General features: G+C 38.9%; 1 protein-coding gene across 1 annotated transcript; it reads right to left on the bottom strand.

The window, feature by feature from the left end:
• Positions 1 to 18,558: 18,558 nt before the first annotated feature.
• On the bottom strand, positions 18,559 to 20,766 carry HESX1 (HESX homeobox 1). The gene is made up of 4 exons (XM_004738229.3): positions 20,191 to 20,766; positions 19,380 to 19,579; positions 18,992 to 19,093; positions 18,559 to 18,896 (listed from the first exon to the last, which is right to left on the bottom strand). Exons 1-4 carry the CDS (start codon positions 20,411 to 20,413, stop codon positions 18,798 to 18,800), a joined length of 624 nt encoding a protein of 207 aa, XP_004738286.2. The 5' UTR covers positions 20,414 to 20,766; the 3' UTR covers positions 18,559 to 18,797.
• Positions 20,767 to 21,473: the final 707 nt, after the last annotated feature.

The raw sequence follows: 21,473 nt of genomic DNA, 5'->3' as shown, positions 1-21,473 counted from the left end.
GTAACTACCTTTCCCATCAGTGAGAAACCTGGCTCCTGTTACACTCGACATACTTCAGACTTGCTCAGACCTACAACACACAGAGAGTAATTCCAGAATTGCTAATCCATACCACTACAAAAGCAAGCCTGCTAACTAGAGTTCAATATTTGTTTATAGTTGTCATTAGTTTGAGGGGATCAAGTCAAAACACAGTGTGCAAAAGTTACCCCTTCCCTATTTCACTACATTTATGTTATTCATTTGAAGTAACAAGAAGTTCGTTGTTTCTGCTTTCTGTTTAAATTTAAGGGGTTTTTTTCTTCCATCTTTTCTCTGTTCATTTTTAAATATGTGAAACATGATTACAGTTCTGAGAGTAAACTGTGCACAATGTATACTCAGACAAGTGTAACCCCTCCTCCAACCTCTTCTACCCTGTTCCTAGACCTCTGTACCCTCCACCCACCCCTTTCCCTGGAAGGTAACGAATCTCATTTCCTGGCTTATCCTTCCTGGGTTTCTCTTTTCAAAAGTAAGAGCATACATCTATGTGTTCTTATTTTTCCTTCTTACCGCACTATTCTTTGTTCACTTAATAATATACACCCCAGACATCATTTCTTACCCGCTCATAGAGATGTTCAACCTTTTTTTAAAAATTATCACAGTGTAGTATTCCACATTGTAGATGTACTGTGGTTCACAAAACCACTCTCCTATGTACAAGCACTTAGGTTGTTACCAATATTTTGCAATTACAAATAGTGCTTCAGTGAATAATCTTTTGCGTAAGGATTTTTGTGTTGTTGAAAAAAATATTTTTTAAGTAAACTGTATGCCCAACATGGGGCTCAAACTCAACACCCTTAGATCAAGAGCTGCATGCCTGAAAGTGTTTCTTAAAATTTTAATTTTTTAAAGGTTTATTTATTTATTTGAGAGAGAGAATGAGAATGAGAGAGAGCGAGCCGGAAGAGGCTCATAGGGAAACCTGCTTCTCCTTCTCTCACTCACCCTGTTTATGTTTAAAAAACGATTGTATTTATTTATTTGACAGATAGAGAGATCACAAGTAGGCAGAGAATCAGGCAGAGAAAGAGAGAGAGTGAAGCAGGCTCCCCCCTGAGCAGAGAGCCCGATGCAGGGCTCAATCCCAGGACCCTGAGATCATGACCTGAGCCAAAGGCAGAGGCTTAACCCACTGAGCCACCCAGGCGTCCCTAAATAAATAAAATCTTAAAAAAAAAAAAAAAGAAAGAAAGAAAGAAAACATAGGTGATAAGATCCTTGACATCAGTCTTGGGGATGATTTTTTTGGATTTGACACCAAAAAAGACAACAAAAGCAAAAATAAACAAGTGGGACTACATCATACCAAAATCTTCTGTATATCAAAGGAAACCATCAACAAAATGTAAAGGCAATTTATTGAATGGGAGAAAATATTTGCAAATCATGCATGTGAACACAGTCAATACCCAAAATATATAAACAACTCATACAGCTCAATAGCAAAAAACCAATGATTTGAAATGGGCAGACGGGGGCTCTTGGGTGGTTCAGTGGGTCAAGTGGCTGACTTCAGCTCAGGTCATGATCTCAGGGTCCTGGGATGGAGCTCTACGTCTGGCTGCCTGCTCAAAAGGGAATCTGCTTCTCACTATTCCCCTATACTCTCCCTCAAATAAATAAATAAATAATCTTAAAAATTAAAAAAAAAAGGCAGATGGGTGCCTGACTGGCTTAGTCAGTGGAGCATCTGACTCCTCATCTCGGAGTTGTAAATTCAACTTTTACTTAAAAAACAAAATCTTAAAAAAAAAAAAAAAAAGGGCGGCAGAGGAACTAAACAGACATTTTTCCAAGGAAGACATGCAGATGGCCAGCAAGTGCATGAAAAGATGCTCAACATCACTAATCACCAGGAAAATGCAAATCAAAACCCCAATGAAATATCACCTCACACATGGTAGAATGGTTATTATCAAAAAGATAAGAAACAACAGGTGTTGCCAAGAATGTGGAGAAAAAGGAACCCTTGTGCTCTATTGGTGGGACTATGAATTGGTGTAGCCACTAAGGAAAACAGTGTGGAGGTTGCTCAAAAATTAAAAATAGAACTGTCAGGGATGCCTGGGTGGCTCAGTTCGTTAAGCAGCTGCCTTCGGCTCAGGTCATGATCCCAGCATCCTGGGATCGAGTCCCGCATGGGGTGCCTTGCTCGGTGGGGAGCCTACTTTTCCCTCTGCCTCTGCCTGCCACTCTGCCTGCCTGTGCTTGCTCTCTATCTCTCTCTGACAAATAAATAAATTAAAAAAAATAGAACTATCATATGATCTAGCAATTCTACTTTTGAGTATTTGACTGAAGGAAATAAAAACACTCACTCTAAAAGATATATGCACTCTTATGTTCATTGTAACATTACCTACAATAGCCAAAACTTGGAAGTCACTTAAGTGTCTATCAATGGGCAAACGACAAAGAAAATATGGAATATATATGAAATGGAATATTATTCATCCATTAAAAAGTTGGAAATTTGCAACAACATAGAATGACCTTGAAGGCATTATGCTAAGTGAAATAAGTCAGACGAAGACAGATATCAAATGATCTCACTTATATGTGGAATCTTAAAAAGAGAACAAAACAACTGAACTCATAGATACCGAGAACAGACTGGTGGTTGCCAGAGACAGGGAGTAAAAAGTGGGCAAAATGGGTGAAGATGGTGAAAAGGTACAAACTTCCAGTTATAAAATAAATATGTCCTGGGAATGTAATGTGCAGAGTGACTATCATTAATACTTTATTGTATATTTGAAAGTTGTGGAGAGTAAATATTAAAAGTTACTATCATGAGAAAAAAATAACTTGTAGATATGTGTGATGATGGATATTAACCAGACTTACTGTGGTGATCGTTTTACAATATATACAAATATTGAATCATTATGCTATATATCTGAAACTAATTTAAGGTTATATGCCAGTGATATGTCAACTTTTTTAAAAAGGGGAGGAAATTCTATAAGATAGTTCCAGAATCTGAGTCATCTTGGGGCTGGTATTTGTTGATTTTCTTTTCCCATGATAATGGGTCAGATATTTGTGGTTCTTTATATGTCAAGTGATTTTTGGACTGCATCCTGGCCATTTGTATATTATCTGATGATACTCTGAGTCTTGTTTAATCACTATGGACAATATTTTTTTAAGAGGGGGGAGCGGGAGAAGGAGAAAGAGAATCCGAAGCACGATCCATGCCTTGCACAGAGCCCAACTCACGGCTCGATCCCACAAACCTGAGGTCACCACCTGAGCTGCTTGGAAGAGTCAGATGCCCAACTGACTGAACCACCCAGGGACCCCAAGGACATTTTTTTTTTCCTAAGCCAAGCAGTTGGCCTGGTTAAGTACAAACTGCGAGTTCTGATCTGCCTTCTGTGGGCTACATGTCCAATGTCGGCTTAATTTTCATTGCCCTTGCAGTGTTATTTAGATCTATCCTGCATGTGTGCCACCCACAGGCACAGTTGCTTATCCTATTCAGTTCTCAAAGGCTTTGGTGTTGTGTTTAGGATTGCTGTTGTGTGTGTAGCGCGGGGCAAGTCCAGGAGTCCGTTCCTAACTTTGTGAGATTACCTTCTGAAGCCTCCTCTCCTCTCTGATCTCCCCCACATTCTCCAGTTCACAGGGGCTCTCTGTGCTAGTCCTCTGACCAGCCAGGGCTTTAGTCTCTTCTTTGCTGTACACTTCCTAGGGCTCTATACTTTAAAAAAAAAAAAAATTGATTTTTAAGTAATCTGAGCCCCAACATGGGGCTCGAACTCATAATTCCAAAATCAAGAGTTGAGCACTCCACCAACTGAGCTAATTAGGTGCTCCATATATCTTTTATTTATTTTTCATTTTTAAATTTTATTTTTTAGAAGATTTTATTTTATTATTTTGAGAGAAAGAGAGTGAGCAGATGTGCTGAGGGGCAAAGGGGGAGGGAGAGGGAATTTCAAGCAGATTCCTGCTTGAGCAGAATGCCAGGCTTGATCTTACAACACTAAGATTACAACCTGAGCCAAAACCAACAGTTGGACACCCAACTGACTGAGCCACCCAGGCACCCTGCCCCATATACTTCTTAAATCACAGTTTTGGTAGATTGTGTTAAGGTCTGTTTAGTCTCTTGTAGATTTTCTCTTACGGTGCTTCCCTTACTATTGTTCATTTTTTATTTTTCCATACATACTTAAAAGCATTAACTTTCTAGTTCCATAAAGAACCTGGTTGGTATTTTTGACAGTGCCGATAAAGATACATTTGCCTTGTTCCTTAATGTTGTGGAAATGTCTTAGTGTTTCCCAGGGAAATAAAATATGTTTAAAAAGTATCCATCAGGGGCTCCTGGGTGGCTCAGTGGGTTAAAGCTTCTGCCTTTGGCTCAGGTCATGATCCCAGGGTCCTGGGATCGAGCTCCGCATCAGGATCTCTGCTCAGCAGGGAGCCTGCTTCCTCCTCTCTCTCTGCCTGCCTCTCTGCCTGCTTGTGATCTCTGTCTGTCAAATAAATAAATAAAATCTTAAAAAAAAAAAAAAAAGTATCCATCAGTGGGGCGCTTGGGTAACTCAGTTGGCTAAGCCTCTACCACTTGAATTTTTTTTTAAAAGATTTTATTTATTTATTTGACAGAGAGAGATCACAGGAGACAGAGAGTCAGGCAGAGAGAGAGAGCGGGAAGCAGGCTCCTTGCTGAGCAGAGAGCCCGACGTGGGACTCGATCCCAGGACCCTGAGATCATGACCTGAGCCGAAGGCAGCTGCCCAATCCACCGAGCCACCCAGGCGCCGTCTACCACTTGAATTTGACTCAAGTATGATCTCAGGGTTCTGCGCTAGGGGTGGAGCCTGCTTAAGATTCTCTCTCTCCCTCTCTCTCTGCCCCTCCTCCCACACTCACACTCAATCTCTCTCTCTAAAAAAAACAAAAACAAAAACAAAAACACCTCATCAATTTCTATTTTCTTGAGTGATTTCTTTTTTAATAATGTGGAATTTTGACAAGGGCTCTTTTAGAATCTGTGGAGATAATCATATGATTTTCTTTCTATGATCTATTAATATAATGTATTATATTATTAGATTTACTAAGATTGAATCAATCTTGTATCACTGGAATAAATCTTACTTGGTCTTTGTGTAGTATTTCTTAATGTGGTGTTGGATCCTGTTTGTTAATGTTTTATTTAATATTTTTGTATTAATATTCATAAATAATAGTTTTGTGATTTTCTTTCCTTTTATTACCTTTTAAAGGGCATTTTATTTTATTTTATTTTTTTATTTATTTGTGGGTTTTATTTATTTATTTTTTTTAGAGCCCTGGGGCTCAATCTCATGACTCTGAGATCATGACCTGAGCTTAAACAACTGAGCCACCCAGAGGCCCATTCTTTCACTATCTTTTAAAAATCAACTTTAGGGGCGTCTGCGTGGCTCAGTGGGTTAAAGCCTCTGCCTTCAGCTCAGGTCATGATCTCAGGGTCCTGGGATCGAGCCCCACATCAGGCTCTCTGCTTAGCAGGGAGCCTGCTTCCTCCTCTCTCTCTCGGCCTGCCTCTCTGTCTACTTGTGATCTCTGTCTGTCAAATGAATAAATAAATCTTTTAAAAAATAATAAATAAAATAAAAATCAACTTCAAGGGCACCTGAGTGGCTCAGATGGTTAAGCAGTAATTTTTTAAGAGTTAATTATTTATTTGACAGACAGAGGTCACAAGTAGGCAGAGAGAGAGAGGAGGAAGGAGGCTCCCTGCTGAGCAGAGAGCCTGATGCGGGGCTCGATCCCAGGACCCTGGGATCATGACCTGAGCCAAAGGCAGAAGCTTTAACCCACTGAGCCACCCAGGAGCCCCTGATGGATACTTTTTAAACTCAGCAGGGAGCCTGATGCGGGGCTCGATCCCAGGACCCTAGGATCATGAGCCAAAGGCACAGGGTTTAACCCACTGAGCCATTCGGGCGCCCTAAGCAGCAATTCTTGATTTCTGCTCAGGTCATGATCTCAGGGTCTGGATAGAGCCCCACATCAGGCTCATTGCATAGTGGGGAGTCTGCTTGAGGATTCTCTCTCTCTCTCCCTCTGCCCTTTCCCCTGCTCGCTCTCACTCTTTCTTTCTCTCTCTCTAAAATAAATAAACAAATATTTTTTAAAAATCAACTTCACTTGATTTAGGTATCACTGTTGTATTTGCTGTATAAAAATAACTTGGAAATTTTCTTTCATTTGCTATATTCTACATAATTTATGTAGCATTGGGAATGCTTGGTGTTTGAAGATTTAGTAGAATTCCCCTGTGGAACTATATAGAGCTGGTTCTCTTTTGTGGAATAATGTTCTATTTCTTCTACAGAAGTTAGTGTATTAAAGATTTCTATCTTTAAAGGAATCAAATCTAGTAAACTCTATTTTTTTAATTCATCATTTTTTCTAGATTTTTTAAAATGTATTTACTTAAACGTCTACCAAATAGTGTCTTATGATTTTTAAATTTTAAATTTTGTATAAATTGCTATTACTATTTCCCCTTGTCATTTCTTCTTTTACATACTTGTGCTTTCCCTCTTTTGCTTGATGAAGTGGTTTGTTTCGTTTTGTTACTTTTTTTTTTTCCAAAAAACAAATCAGGCTTTTGACTGAATCAAGCATACTATTTTTCTATTCTATATCCATTGATTTCTGATATTGTCTAAACTTGGTTGTTTCCATGTCTCTTCTTTGTTGTTGTTATTTGTTTATTCTGTAATTATATTCTGATTTCTTGAGTTTGGAATTTAATTTATTAGCACTCTTCCATTTTTATTGATTTATATGGGTAGGGATATGGATTTTCCTCTCATCACTGCATTATATATATTTCATTGACTCTGATACATAGTTTCACAATAATTTTTTAGAGATTCTGTAATTTTGGTTTGTTTTTCCCCTTTCCACCCAAGAATTAATAGAAGAAGGTTTAAAAGTTTCCAGGTCGAAGATTCTTTTCATATTTAAACAATACAAAACTTACAGAAAATTTGCGAGTACAGCCCAAAAAAGCATTTTTCCCTGAGTCATTTGAGACTAAGTTGCCAACTTATATCCCTAATCATCTCAAACATTTAGTGTGAATTTCCTTCACACAGATATTTTTCCTATATAACCACAATAGAGGCACAGAAATAAAGAAATTAACATAATTAACATAGATGTTCTTGTTTTTCTTTTGTCCTGCTTAAGTTTCTCTCTTCTGCTCCTTTCTGCCTTTTAACATACAGTCTCCTCTCCTTTCTTTTTTACCCTCTTCTCTCCTGAAAGCGTTGCTTTTCCAAAGGCTCCTCATCCACACATTTTGGTCCCTTCCCTCTAGTCAGAGCTTTGATGTACCAAGACTCTTTTCACACTTATAGGTGGACTTTCCCTATTTAGAAACATTTGAGATATAATCCACATACTATAAAATTCATTTTTAAAAAATGTATACAATTCAGTGGTTTTTAGTATATTCACAAGGTTGTGCAACAAGTACCACATCTAATTCCAGAACACATTCTTCATCCCCTGAAGAACCCATTCCCATTATCATTGTCAAATCCTGCTCCTGGCCTCTAGGAACCACTAATCTACTTTCTATGTCTCTATGGTTTTGCCTATTATGGACATTTCATATAATTGAAATCATACGATTATGAGGCCTTTGTGTTTGTTTTCTCTCACTTATGCTGTTTCCAAGGTCTATCCATATTGTAGAATATATCAATCCTTCATTCTTTTTTATGGCTGAATAATAGTTCATTATATGGCAATACCACATTTTGTTTATCCATTCATTAGTTAATGATTGTTTGTTGTTGATTTATTGTTTCCACTTTTTAGCTATTATGAATAATGGTGCTGTAAACATTCATGTACAAGTTTTTGTATGAACATGTATTTTCAGTTGAGTATATACCCAGGAGTAGAACTTCTGAGTCATATGGTAACTTTATGTTTAATTTTTTGAGGATCTAACAAGTGATATACAATACAGCTATCTCATTTTTGCATTTCTACCAGCAATGTTTAAGGGTTTCAATTTCTCTGCATCCTTGTCAATACTTGTTATTATCTATCTTTTTAAAAAATTATCTCTATCCTAGTGGTTGTGCGGTGGTATTTTTTTTTTTAAAGATTTTATTTATTTATTTGACAGAGAGAAATCACAAGTAGACAGAGAGGCAGGCAGAGAGAGAGAGAGAGAGAAGCAGACTCCCTGCCAAGCAGAGAGCCCGATGCGGGACTCGATCCCAGGACCCTGAGATCACGACCTGAGCCGAAGGCAGCGGCTTAACCCACTGAGCCACCCAGGCGCCCTGTGCGGTGGTATTTTATTGTGGTTTTGATTTGCATTTGGACTTTCTCTTTCTGGTGGTGATTTTAACCCAACCCGTATACAGAGCTCCTATTCTTCATCACTATTCTACAAATATAACACATAAAAAGTAAAAAATTTCTCTTGGCCTTCCTCTTAATATCATAGTAATTACTTGTCACAGCTTCAACAACTTATTATATATCCTTGTCCCTGCATTTAAGCATGCTCAGGGTCATTTCAGTTTACTTTTGTTTTATACATAAATGATGCCATAAAATGCATATTCTGTAATCTGCTTTTTTACTCAACATTCTATTATTTTATTTTAAATATTTTATTTATTTATTTGACACAGAGAGAGAGATCATAAGTAGGCAGAGAGTCAGGCAGAGAAAGGGGGAAGCAGGCTCCCCGCTGAGCAGAGAGCCCGATGTGGGGCTCGATCCCAGGAGACTGAGATTGTGACCTGAGCTGAAGGCAGAGGCTTAGCCTACTGAGCCACCCAGGCACGCCAACATTCTATTATTTTAAAATCTATGAGCAAGTATTGTGTAAATAAGAATTATTGTGGAATAATGGCACCTTCTAGATGAATGAGTACATCTGGATTTCTTCTACCGATTTCTGATTGCTATTTTAGGGGAAACGGACTTAAATCTAGTGATTTTCTTAAATCTTAATGGTAAGGTTAGTATTTATATAAATGAGAATGTACATATTCTCTAGCCTAAATGCCACTTCATTTAGAGAATATGTTATTTCTAAGGAATTCTTGGAACTTAAGAATGCCGATTGCTTTAGTTATCAAACATTCAGCCCTCTTACCTCCCCTACCTCCGAAAAAAGAAAAGAAGGAAAGAAAAGTTCAGCATACTCTTTTAGATATTGTTGTGGGAACTGGTAGCTATGGGTACCTGGCTGGCTCAGTTGGCTGGCTGTCTGCCTTCCGCTCAGATCATGATCCCAGGGTCCTGGGACAAAGCCCTGTGTCAGACTCTCTGCTGGGCAGTGAAGTCTGCTTCTCCCTCTCCCTTTGCTCTGCTTGTGCTCTGTCTCTCTTTCAGATGAATAAATAAAATCTTTAAAAAAAAAAAAGAATGGGTAGCTATGTCCTCTGGAAGGCTTAGTGGGAAGATGCAACTCTGGAAATGGACAGAACTTGGTCTGAACTGTAGCTGAGCTACTTCCTAGCTGTGTGGCCTTGATCATATTTGTTAGTCTTTCTGTATTCCTCAATTTACTCATCTGTAAAATGATAATAATAAATCATCATAAAAAATAAAAATGTTTTTATCAAGTTTGCTTATCTTTATTGTTTTAAGATTTTATTTGCTCACTTGTGAGAGTGCTTGCTTACACAAGCAGGGGGAATGGCAGGTAGAGGGAGAAGCAGGCCTCCCACAGAGCATGGAGCCCACCATGGGACTCAACCTCAGGACCCAGGGATCATGACTCTAGTTGAAGGCAGACCTTTAACCGACTGAGCCATCCAGGCATCCCAGGTTTTCTTATCTTTAAAGTGGGTTGGCTATATCAAACTTGCAGAGCCGTTGTGAAAATTAAATGAGATAATTCAGGTGAGATGTCATGTAGTTTAGCTCATGGTAGATACCTAATAAGTGATGATATTAATTACTATTTTTATTAGTAATATCATCTTTTATCTTTATAACTTTGGAGAGGAGGCTCATTCAATTCATTCTATTCATTATGCAAAAGATGCTGATGGGCTAGAAAATATAATAAATATCTGTAAATCATAGAAGTAACTATTAAAACACCAGAAACATAAAATAGATGATCATAGGAATGGGAAGTTGTCAGATAAAGTAGGAGAAAAAACCATAAAGAAAAAGATCAAGATTTATCTAAAAATATTTTATTTTCTTTTTTTTTTAAGATTTTATTTATTTATTTGACAGAGAGAGATCACAAGTAGGCAGAGAGGCAGGCAGAGAGAGAGGAGGAAGCAGGCTCCCTGCTCAGCAGAGAGCCCGATGCGGGACCTGATCCCAGGACCCTGAGATCATGACCCAAGCCGAAGGCAGCGGCTTAACCCACTGAGCCACCCAGGCGCCCCTATCTAAAAATATTTTAATTCCATATGCAAAAATCATAAAATTAAAAGGTAAATGTTAAGAAATTATGAGTCAAACTATGGTAATCAAATGTTTACCATATAAGGGATTGATACAAATCAATAAGAAAAAGTATAAGACTATGTTGTGTTTTTTTTTTTAAAGATTTTATACATTTGTTTGAGAGAAAGAGAGTGTGAACAGGGGGAGGAGCGGAGGGAGAGCGAGAAGGAAGGTAGATAATCTCCAGCAGACTCTGCACTAAGCACAGAGCCGGAGGCAGGGCTCCATTCCATGACCCTGAGATCATGACCTGAGCCAAAACCAAGAGTCAGATGGTTAACCAACTGAGCCACCAGGTGTCCCAAAGGTGCTGTTTTTATAGCCCTTCAAACTCAGTGGTTACAAATTCTCTCACAGGCCTGGGATTTGGAAGAATGTAGGCAGGTTTGTTCGGACTTGGCTCCAGACTACAGTCTGGGTTCAGGTCTGTTTCATGTTTCTCAATTTTTGGAGCCCAGCCTAAAGGAGCAGTAGGTATTCAGGATATGTTCGTCTGGCATTAGCAGCAGAGTAAGTGAGCAAGGGAAAGGATATAATGTCTCTTGAGGTTCCTCCTGGAACTGGTACAGCATCACATCTGTCCACATTCTGTTGGCTAAAGGAAATCACATGACCAAACCCAACATCAATGAAGTGGGCGGGTCGACTCTGCCCTCAATAATGGGTGGGACAAAGCCACATGGCAAAGAACATGGATGTATGATTTTAAAATAGGGAGGGCACAAAAAATTGTGAACAATGACTCAACATACCACAGGCTGCCAAGAAAGAAATAGGTGAAGTAGGATCGACCAAATGAGCAGATAATGTTATCCATTAACATGCCAAAAGTTAAATCCTAAAAATCCAATTGAAATAAAGAGAAGCCAATTTTCATCTACAAAATTAACAAAAATATTTTGAAAAATTATTTTACTCAGGATGACCTGAAATAAGCAATGATTAAAAGATTTTCATTTTGGGGGTACCTGGGTGGCTCAGTCGGTGAAGTGTCTGACTTTGGCTTGCGTCATGATCCCAGGGTTCTGGGATTGAGCCTCACTGTCCAGGCTCCCTGTTCAGCGGGGAATCTGCTTCTTCCTCTGCCCTTGCTCCTTCCCCAATCTGCTTGTGTGTGCTCTCTCTCAAATAAATAAATAAATTTTTTAAGATTTTATCTATTTATTTGACAGAGATCACAAGTAGGCAGAAAGGCAGGTGGGGGTAGGGGCGGGGGGAAGCAGGCTCCCCGCTGAGCAGAGAGCCCAATGTGGGGCTCCATCCCAGGACCCTGAGATCATGACCCTAGCCCAAGACAGATAGATGGTTAATGGCCTGAGCCATCCAGGTGCCCCTTAGTTGCAAAACTATTACCTGCAAGGATAAACTTGCAAACTGTTGAGGAAAACTTTTCTCATGACAGCATCAGAAGAGAAATAGAAACAGGTCAGTAAGGTCCCCTAGTATGTAAGTTGCAAAGCCAAAACACAATCCAGTTCTTACATATTTAGTAATTTTTAAGAGTCTCAAAGCTTATAGCACTTTTAATTCACTGTCCTCTCTTTTCCCCACATAGTTTCCAAAGCCTGCCAAATTCCCTCCTGTCTCTATAATCTCTACTTTTCTATCTCCCTTGCCTCCAGCCTCACCCAGGCCATCAACAACTTCAAAAACACATACTACAACTACAGGTAGATTGATCCCCTCAATCCAGGCTTTTCTTTCACCCTTATCCTGCTTCTGTCTTCCTAAACCATGCTGCAACCCTGGTTTAGTAAGCAAACATGGCTTGCTATTTTTCACCACGTCGTTTTACTTCCTTGGCCTTTTTCAAAGATTTTCCAGCATCTCTATCCACCCCCAACAGGAAGGTATGACTACATAATTTGGGGGGCTTAGTGTAAATTTAAAATGTGAGGCCACATTGGGGGTGCCTGGGTGGCTCAGTGGGTTAAAGCCTCTCCTTTCAGCTCAGGTCATGATCCCAGGGTCCTGGGATCGAGGCCCACATCAAGCTCTCTGCTCCACAGAGAGCCTGCTTCCTCCTCTCTCTCCCTGCCTGCCTCTCTTGCCTACTTGTAATCTCTGCCTGTCAAATAAATAAATAAAATCTTTTAAAAAAAAAAAAAAGAATTGGGGCGCCTGGGTGGCTCAGTGGGTTAAGGCCTCTGCCCTCGGCTCGGGTCATGATACCAGAGTCCTGGGATCGAGCCCCGCATCGGGCTCTCTGCTTAGCAGGGAGTCTGCTTCCTCCTCTCTCTGCGGGCCTCTCTGCCTACTTGTGATCTCTGTCTGTCAAATAAATAAATAAAATCTTAAAAAAAAAAATTAAAAAAAATGTGAGGTCACATAGTAAAAAATTATGAAGAATTTCAAGATGCCAGCAGCAGCCTGGGATCATGCCCACAAGGCTGGCCCTGCCAACAGGCACCCACCACCATAGGGAGGCCCCCATTCTTGCTTTCCCCTTCTGAGGCTTCTCACATGTTGTTTCTCATCAGGAACCCCTTTCTACCAACACCCAGATCCTGCCCATATTAAGTCTTAGCCTTTTCCCAGGTATATTCATCTAGAGGCAACGATTTGAGAGTTGGGCTTTACGTATCCCTCGTCCATCCCCTCCTGTAGCCCTCAGTAGTTGTAACCATCTGCATATGCTAATTAAAGCCTAAATTTTATGCTTCTATGTGATATTTTCTTACTATCTCTCTCTCTCATTCATTCATTCATTCATCATCTATTGTAGGTCAACTATTTGCCATGACTTTGGTAGACAATGGGTATGTTAAGTTCGCAAACAGCAGAAACCTTTATTTAACTTGTTCACTACTCTATCCCCAGAGTCCCACAGTGACTGGTTCATGGCAGACTTTGGACAAACATTTGTCGAATAACTGTTAAACGGTTCAACCGTTTCCCTCCACCATGTGGTGAGCTCCTAGAGACCAAGAACTGTTTTCACTTGTCCTCTGACTGCTGATTGAGAACCCACTATACGTCACATGTTGTTCCAGACATGACAACACTGTTCTAGGCAACTTTCTTTACATCTTTTATATTCCCCAGCACATTCATATATATATATATATATATATATATATATATATATATATATATATGACAGAGATCACAAGCAGGCAGAGAGAGAGAGGAGGAGGAAGCAGGCTCCCTGCTGAGGCTCGAGGGGCTCGATCCCAGGACCCTGGGATCATGACCTGAGCAGAAGGCAGAGGTTTAACCCACTGAGCCACCCAGGTGCCCCACCCCAGCACATTCTTATCATAAGAGTGAACATTTCCTGAGTGTTTTAAAGATTTTTTTTTTAATTTATTAATTTGACAGAGAGAAATCACAAGTAGATGGAGAGGCAGCCAGAGAGAGAGAGATAGGGAAGCAGGCTCCCCGCCGAGCAGAGAGCCCGATGCGGGACTCGATCCCAGGACCCTGAGATCATGACCTGAGCCGAAGGCAGCGGCCCAACCCACTGAGCCACCCAGACGCCCTCCTGAGTGTTTTATATGTGCCAGGCATTCGTCTAAGTTTCGCCCATTGTCCCATTTTGGTCCCCCAATGATTCTATGAAATAGGTCCTTTTTTATCCTCATTTTATAGATGAGGAAACCAAGGCTCAAAAAGGTTGAATAACTGGCCCAAAGTAAAATACTTATTGGTGACCAGGTGACCAGATTCTAGCTCAGTCTCTGGACTACATTGCTAAGCTGCTTCCATTGAGGAATTTTTGACCGATGACTTGACTGAACTCAAGAGCGCAAGTGGCTCCACATACCATCAGATAAGGATGTGCCCTGTAACATCAGTGTTAGGCAGTTTCTTGACCAACACCAGCTTTAACAGGTGCATGGCTCTTTGTGTGCTTACAATGTGGTAAGTAGGACATAAACTATGGTATCATTTGCTTCACTGAAATCACCCACTCATAAAAGGATGTGCCCAGTGGACCATCCAAAGATGCCCAGAAGAAGAAAATGGACATGAAATCCCTAAATGTTGGGAACTCTTTACTGGACAGAAGGTAAGCAATAAACTATTTAGGCTGGAGTTTCATTTGTGGAATTCCATAATGTCTGTTGACACCAACAAGTTTCCTAAGGCATTTGCTGGGGAAAAGGAAAAAGATGGGAATAAGAAATCAAGAGAGAGGAAAGTGGGAAGCAGGAGTGAGTCTACTGAGATGTGGAGTGGTGGGAGCCACCCAGAGCTGCCTTGGCTGCTGGGCAACTGTGGGCTGCTGCCCCAGCAGGAGACAGAACATTGAAAATGAGCTTTACATTTAGCCGAAGGTACAAAAAGGTTTTTAGTCCCGTGGGGCTCAGTGAAATGAAGATAGCAAGTTGCGTGTCATACTTTGGTTTGTGTTCCACATCAAGTGAAAGGACTAGCACCCAGCTCCCTGCCTTTAGAAGTAAAAACAAGGGCTAGGTTAATGCTCTGTGTTGGGTTCTGTAATGGGGGATTTATGCTATTTGTGTGATGTGTGATAAGATGCAGGGAGTGAAAGCAGCTATTAACACTGATTAACTCAAAAGTTGACCACCAGCACACACAGCCATTGTTTCCACCAGCACTCTCTAGCCATGGGCTTTGTCTGGCTGGCTTCCCAAGAGACAAATGCCATGACAGGAGACCAAATAACCTTGTTTAGGCAATGGTCAGATAATAGAGACGCTCTAGGTATTAGCCTGACTGCATTAGTTTGATTTGTTACTACTGTTCACCTTGTCCTGGGCATTAATGGAGACAAAGGCTTGGAATTACCAGGAGCAGAGATAAGCTATGGATTAGAGCCTGTGTGTTTTGAGGGAAAGATAATTTTATCTTGGGTTTTCATTTCCATTTCCATCTTGCTTGATTTTTTCCTCAAAGTTAAAGTTTATTTTTTCACCCTGAATATCATTATATTCACTACAAATTACTAGCAATTATAATTGCTAAAAAAAAAGTTGCTGACTCATTATTTCCTTTAACAAGATCAGCCTCTATCTTTCAAGTTTTGGAAATGATTTTGGGGGAAATACGCTAATGATCTTATACATTGTCCTATTTCTTGAATATGTTTATATATTACAGAGTCACTTTATAGTATTTAATGATATTAGGTTAAAAATATAAAAGAATGTGCATATTACATTCATTATTCATTATTGCATCTTTAATATCACAAGTTCTAGTATTAATTAATTTTTTTCTGACTTCCAAATGTTATTTGTTTGTTATAGATGTATCATTGCCATTATAAATGATTTCGGTTAGAAATATGTAACTTCAGTTGTAAACACAACTTATTTCAATTATAGATAAAATTGGATTTTAGATTCCCATCAATCAGTTATGTTAAAGTGTCACTGCAAAATACTGAGATAATATTATTCTAGAGTTTCTAGGCTTCTTTCCTCCCCATACTTTTTATAGGTATGATCAGTTTTTATAACTAAAAACCAAATTTAAGTGCATTACTAATTGTTTTTTTTTTTTTTTTTTTTTTTTTTTTTTTTTTTTTTAAGATTTTTTATTTATTTATTTGTCAGAGAGAGAGCGAGCGAGAGTGAGCACAGGCAGACAGAGTGGAAGGCAGAGTCAGAGGGAGAAGCAGGTTCCCTGCGGAGCAAGGAGCCCGATGTGGGACTCGATCCCAGGATGCTGGGATCATGACCTGAGCCGAAGGCAGCTGCTTAACCAACTGAGCCATCCAGGCGTCCCAACATTACTAATTGTTGATCACTGTTAGTAATGTTTCATTTTTTCCCCAAAGTCTATCATCTTAGACAGAATCCTCCCATTCCTCAGAAATTTAGAGGTTAGGTTTCATTTCATTCTAGGTTAGGTTTCATTAAATTCTAGATAAACTATGATTACTGTCTGAAAAATCTAGTTTGTTATGTGCAGGACTTAAAATCCTATCCTAAACTAACCAAACATTAGAAAGGAAATAGAGCTAGATGTCTGACACGGCAAGATGTCAGAAAGATGCACAGAATGTCAAATGTGATGACATTTAAGCAAATAACAACATCAGGGGTGCCTAGGTGGCTCAGTCCATTAGGTGTCTGCCTTTGGCTTGGGTCATGATTCCAGGGTCCTGGGATAAGCCAGCCCCACATGGGGTTCCCTACTCCGTGGGGAGCCTGCTTCTCCCTCTTCCCCTGCACCTCTCCCTTTTGTCCTCTCTGATTCTATTAAATGAATAAATTTTAAAAAACCAACAAATATATACATGTGCGTGTATACATGGATACATATGTATATGCTTTCATATACGAAATATCGATAAAAATGCTTAACGATGGTCATCTGTGAAAGATGAGGTTTGAGAGAGATTTGCCTCTATCTCTATACTACATGAATGGTTTGCAATATGTCAATATGAGCTTGGAGATAAAAATGAAAGACTAGGGGCACTTGGGTGGCTCAGTGGGTTAAAGCTTCTGCCTTCAGCTCAGGTCATGATCCCACGGTCCTGGGATCGAGCCCCGCATTGGGCTCTCTGCTCAGCAGGGAGCCTGCTTCCTTCTCTCTCTCTCTCTCTGCCTGCCTCTCTGCCTACTTGTGATCTCTGTCTGTAAATAAATAAATAAATAATCTTAAATATATATATATATATATATATATATATATATATATGAAAGACTATTGGGAAAAAGCCTTCACATGATACTTTCCCCTCCAACTGGCTCTTGGTGACTTCCAGTCTTCCAACTTTCTTACTTCACTCTTACTTCACTCACCTAATGAAGAGCAGAGAAAGCTGACAGATTTTTACTTACATATTTCATAAATAGTGTTTCAAATTTTCTATCAGTGAAAGCAGCTCTTTATATTGGAAAAAATGTCTGAAAAAAAAAATGTCTGATAGTCGACTTCCTCGGAAAACACTTAGTGACTCTGGTTTTCCAGTTGCTGCTCTGCTGTCCTTTTCCTCCTCTCTCTCCATCTCGGCAACCGTGAAACAGAATACAACCAGTCGATTGCCGACCAGCAGTTGAAACACAGAGCTCTCTCTCTCCCTAAATGATTTTTAAAAGCTCTAAAATCTGAGTCACCTCACTTTTCCTCAGTGATAATATGCAAACTCCCTCTCCTCTTTCTCATACAAACAAGTAAACAAAAATGTGTCTAGTGGGTAGATACTCAATAATTCCACAAGAACCTTCCACAGGGAGAGAAGAGGACAGAGGAGCAGGAAAGATGAAGGGAAGGGAGAATTCAACTCAATGAGCGCAGCTGAAATACAGTTTCCAGGAGACCAAGTCAAAGTCCTCAAGCAAACATTTCAAAAAGAACAGCCAGTTAGGTCTTCCACTAATTAACTAGAAAACAAATACCCAGACATCCAGTGGTAGGATTGCCTTCTTGTGATGCATCTTACCTGTTCCCATCTTTAACAGCCAAGTACAATGGCATACGCAGGGAAAGTACATACTTTTTGTCCCAAACAAGTGCCCAGATTATTTCCAGCAACAATGTCCTAGTGCATACAAAGGGCAGTTCAGTTACTCCACCTTCTCTCTCAATGATTTATTGTAATAACAAAATACACTGTTGAGTGGAAATCACTAAACTAGAAACAGATACAAGCCAGATGATCATTATTACTTTAATGAATAAAAGTAAAACACAACATAATAACTAGGAAAATATTTTAAATTTTTGTATTTATTTCCAGTTAGAATCTTTTTACAATGTATGTATGAATAGGAATCTGATACCTTTCTATCTCTACCTCCCCATAATGATTTTGCTTAAAAAAACAAAAAAACTTGAAACTGGCATGCTAGAAGGATTTGTATTGATAGATGGTGAAAAATTTTTGCTGCTTTATGCCAGAAATCAAGAGAAACTAATAATCCCGTTTCAAAATGCACTTAAAGAAGAGTAATTGAAACAGATCATATCTTTGTGCCATTCTTCAGATTATTTTACTTGAATTGTTTTGTAAATTGAATCCAGCTTGTGGAATCACCTAGTCATGAGTTTGCTGATTTTACCGAACTAATTTATTAGATTAAATTTGCTTAATATTTATTAGATTAAATTCACTTAAAAAATAGCTGGCTTTTTCTGAAAATTTTATTAAAATATATAGGAAAGGGCTTTATTGTAACTAAAAGTGCCCAAGTATAATAGGTACCATGTTATAACAGTAAATATTTACAATATATTTTAGGGAAAAAATGACAACACTCAGATTAAATGCAGAAAAGAAAACATCACATTTTTATCACTTGATATTTCCATTGATTCTTCATGGTCTGCAATTGTAAGAGAATCTCACATGTTTAGTTTTCTATCTATTCCAGGAGATTCGTGTTGAAATTTTTTTTCGCCATTAGAAACTGTGATTCTCTATGGGACCTTTTTAGCTTTGCACGCCGATTTTGGAACCAGATCTAAAATTAAGGAAAAATACAACACATCTCAGAAACATTATTTTATTATTATTAACATTTCAATCAAACAAGTAACAACTAAATTTGAAAATTACCTGGATTCTGTCTTCCTCTAGATTCAATTTTCGAGCTAAGTCTTCTCTGATGTCAATGCCAGGATAGCAGTTAACTCTAAAGACATTTTCTAACACTTCAATCTAAGAATAAGGAAATAGTAATATAAAATGTTGATATTTGGTATGTTATCATAAAATGGACTTTATATCGCAAAACAACTGCATTTAAATCTTGGGCAATTAATGTATATCTTTTTTAAAAAATGACTATCCAGAAACTGTTTAAAAAAAAAAAACAACTCCAGAAAGTCGTTGTTTCATAACAAGGCTTCCAAACTGAGATCCCAAAGTGATTGGGTTTTTGCTCAATAGGGTGTCAGTTAAAGCCTTTTTATATTATCATTACTAGTTGAAAAAAACTTCCCACCTGGTTTTGAGTAAAAGCAGTTCTGGGTCTCCGGCCTCGATACCAACTCAGTTCTCTTTTCAACGAAAGTCTTTCTGAGGCTGAAAAGTAATTTTCGTATTTCAAAAATCTTTCTTCTGGCACTGGGTGATCCACAGTACAAGGGAAGGATATCCCATTGGGAAGGCTTGGGATATGCACACGTAGGTTAACATCTTTCCCTAAAAACAGAAAAATAATTAGAAAACCCCCACAATGAAGAAATAAATTAGTTCCTGAGACTGTTGAAAAACAACAACAACAACAACAGAAAAATATACTTCATCTTAGATGTTCAATCCTGCTTTCCACCAAGTTCTAGAAGAAGTAATATCAGGAACTTGCCTTTAATTTTCCTAGTGGAATTCTGTGTTTTACAAGAGAACCGACTTCCCATCAACCAAAAACTAAGAAGCAAACAAAAATAAAGATCCTGCCTTGGTGCTAGAGAACATTTTGGTCTCTGATTTTTTCAGTGAAAAAATTTAATTTTTTTAATTTTTCACTGAAAACATAGAATATCTGATGTGTGAAATAAAAGAGACCTTTTGAAATAAATGCAGGTTCTTGGCATTTCTTGTGAATGAACTTTACCCACTTGGATCTAAGGCTGATAATTCTTTTTGTCTCCTATAGAACTCAGCTGGAGGCATTCAACGTCCTCATCCTGGAGTTATGTAATTCGACGAAATTGTAGTTTTTCTCCAACTCTGTGTCGTATGGAATAAAGACCAAAATAAACACTGCAGACGAAAACAACAAAGAATTTAAAAAAAAACAAGCGGTGGCGTACCTGAGGAGCCGCAGGTGTCGGCCCAGGGCCTGTGGGGTTTCATTGAGGGAACACAGTCTTTCTTCTGGTCCAGTCCTAAAATGCTCTCAATGGAAAAGGAGCAGGGCGAGGGTTTGCTTTCCCCAAGCCGAGCACCTTCCGGAAGACTGGGAGCCATCCTCGAGTGGGTTGCCCGGAACGATAGCTCTGGCCTCTCCCTGCCTCTTGGCTGGCTCTGCCCCATGTGTACAGGGCTGGGATCTTCCTGCAGTTCACCTTATGGCTCCGCAGACAAGGGGGCTGGATTTAGAACGTCACTAATTAAAATCCTGTCTTAGAAAGTTTTAGCATGTCAATGAACACTCGCCCAGCCAGCAGCTCGAGGAGTTAATTGTTTATTTGTTTGCAAGTAATTAGCAACTAATGGCTACACCAGGGGGGCCACCTATAGGGACAAAAAGTGTTATCTCTCCTAAGCAGAACACAGACTTAACTTTCTCGAAAGAAGTGATGCACAAACTAGCACTCCTCTTTTATTTGAAATCATTAATGTATAAAATCATGCCTTTTATTCTGAAGTTTATACTTTCATGGACTCCAGTTACCTAAACATAGGAGAGCAGTCAAGTAATAAATAATCTAATTTAAGTGAATTTTCTTCCAAGGAAATTGGAAAAAATAATAATCTCTTAATGCTATTACGGTAATTCCGATGAAAAATGCCCGTTTTTCATATGCATATGTAATAGTGAATGTTGTCAATGAAAACACAATAGTATTTGGAGTGCAGCATACTGGAAAAGGTTGGCAATGTTATTAACACTGAGTGTAATTGTCTTCCAAGTGCCCGGATTAATTCATAAGGAACAGTTGCACCAAGTATTTTAAATAATTAATGAGCTAATTCCATTCTCTCATCTTTCCTTTTAAAAATGAGAGAGATACAAGTTTATATGAAGATCAGATGTAACCACCACCAAGCAACTTAAAAACATGACTCTTCAAACTAAAGGGAAGAATTTGTCTTCCTACCACGGTTGTTTCAAAGAAAAGAGCATGATTTACTGTGTTTTCTAAAGAAGAATTTCCGTCTGTGGACTTTTTAAGGGCCTGGGAAGTTTTCGTGAAGACAATAAGATTTGTGAAAAATAACCGAGTATTTTCATTTCATCATCCTAAGAAAATTTGAAAGTAAGAGAGAAAGGTAGCTGCTAATTGGGAAAATTTTGAAGTAGGCACTCCCTCAAAATGTGTGGTACTTTTACTGCTGTTGTACTCTGTTGCCTCCCTTTTTCCAGTACCTT

Source organism: Mustela putorius, unplaced genomic scaffold, assembly GCF_011764305.1.
Source record: "Mustela putorius furo isolate JIRA1106 unplaced genomic scaffold, ASM1176430v1.1 tig00000095_pilon_pilon_pilon, whole genome shotgun sequence".
Lineage (NCBI taxonomy): Eukaryota > Metazoa > Chordata > Mammalia > Carnivora > Mustelidae > Mustela > Mustela putorius.
The sequence above is the reverse complement of the archived record's forward strand: the minus strand, read 5'-3'. Positions and strand labels throughout refer to the sequence as shown.

Bases quoted from the DNA above. Each gene is read 5' to 3' on its own strand.
- HESX1 (XM_004738229.3), bottom strand. From the start codon at position 20,413: ATGGGGCAGAGCCAGCCAAGAGGCAGGGAGAGGCCAGAGCTATCGTTC. The intron at 19,094-19,379 runs GTGGGAAGTTTT...CCTTATTCTTAG, and splicing joins CTGCTTTTACTCAAAACCAG to ATTGAAGTGTTAGAAAATGT. The intron at 18,897-18,991 runs GTAATTTTCAAA...CCTTAATTTTAG, and splicing joins TAGAGGAAGACAGAATCCAG to ATCTGGTTCCAAAATCGGCG.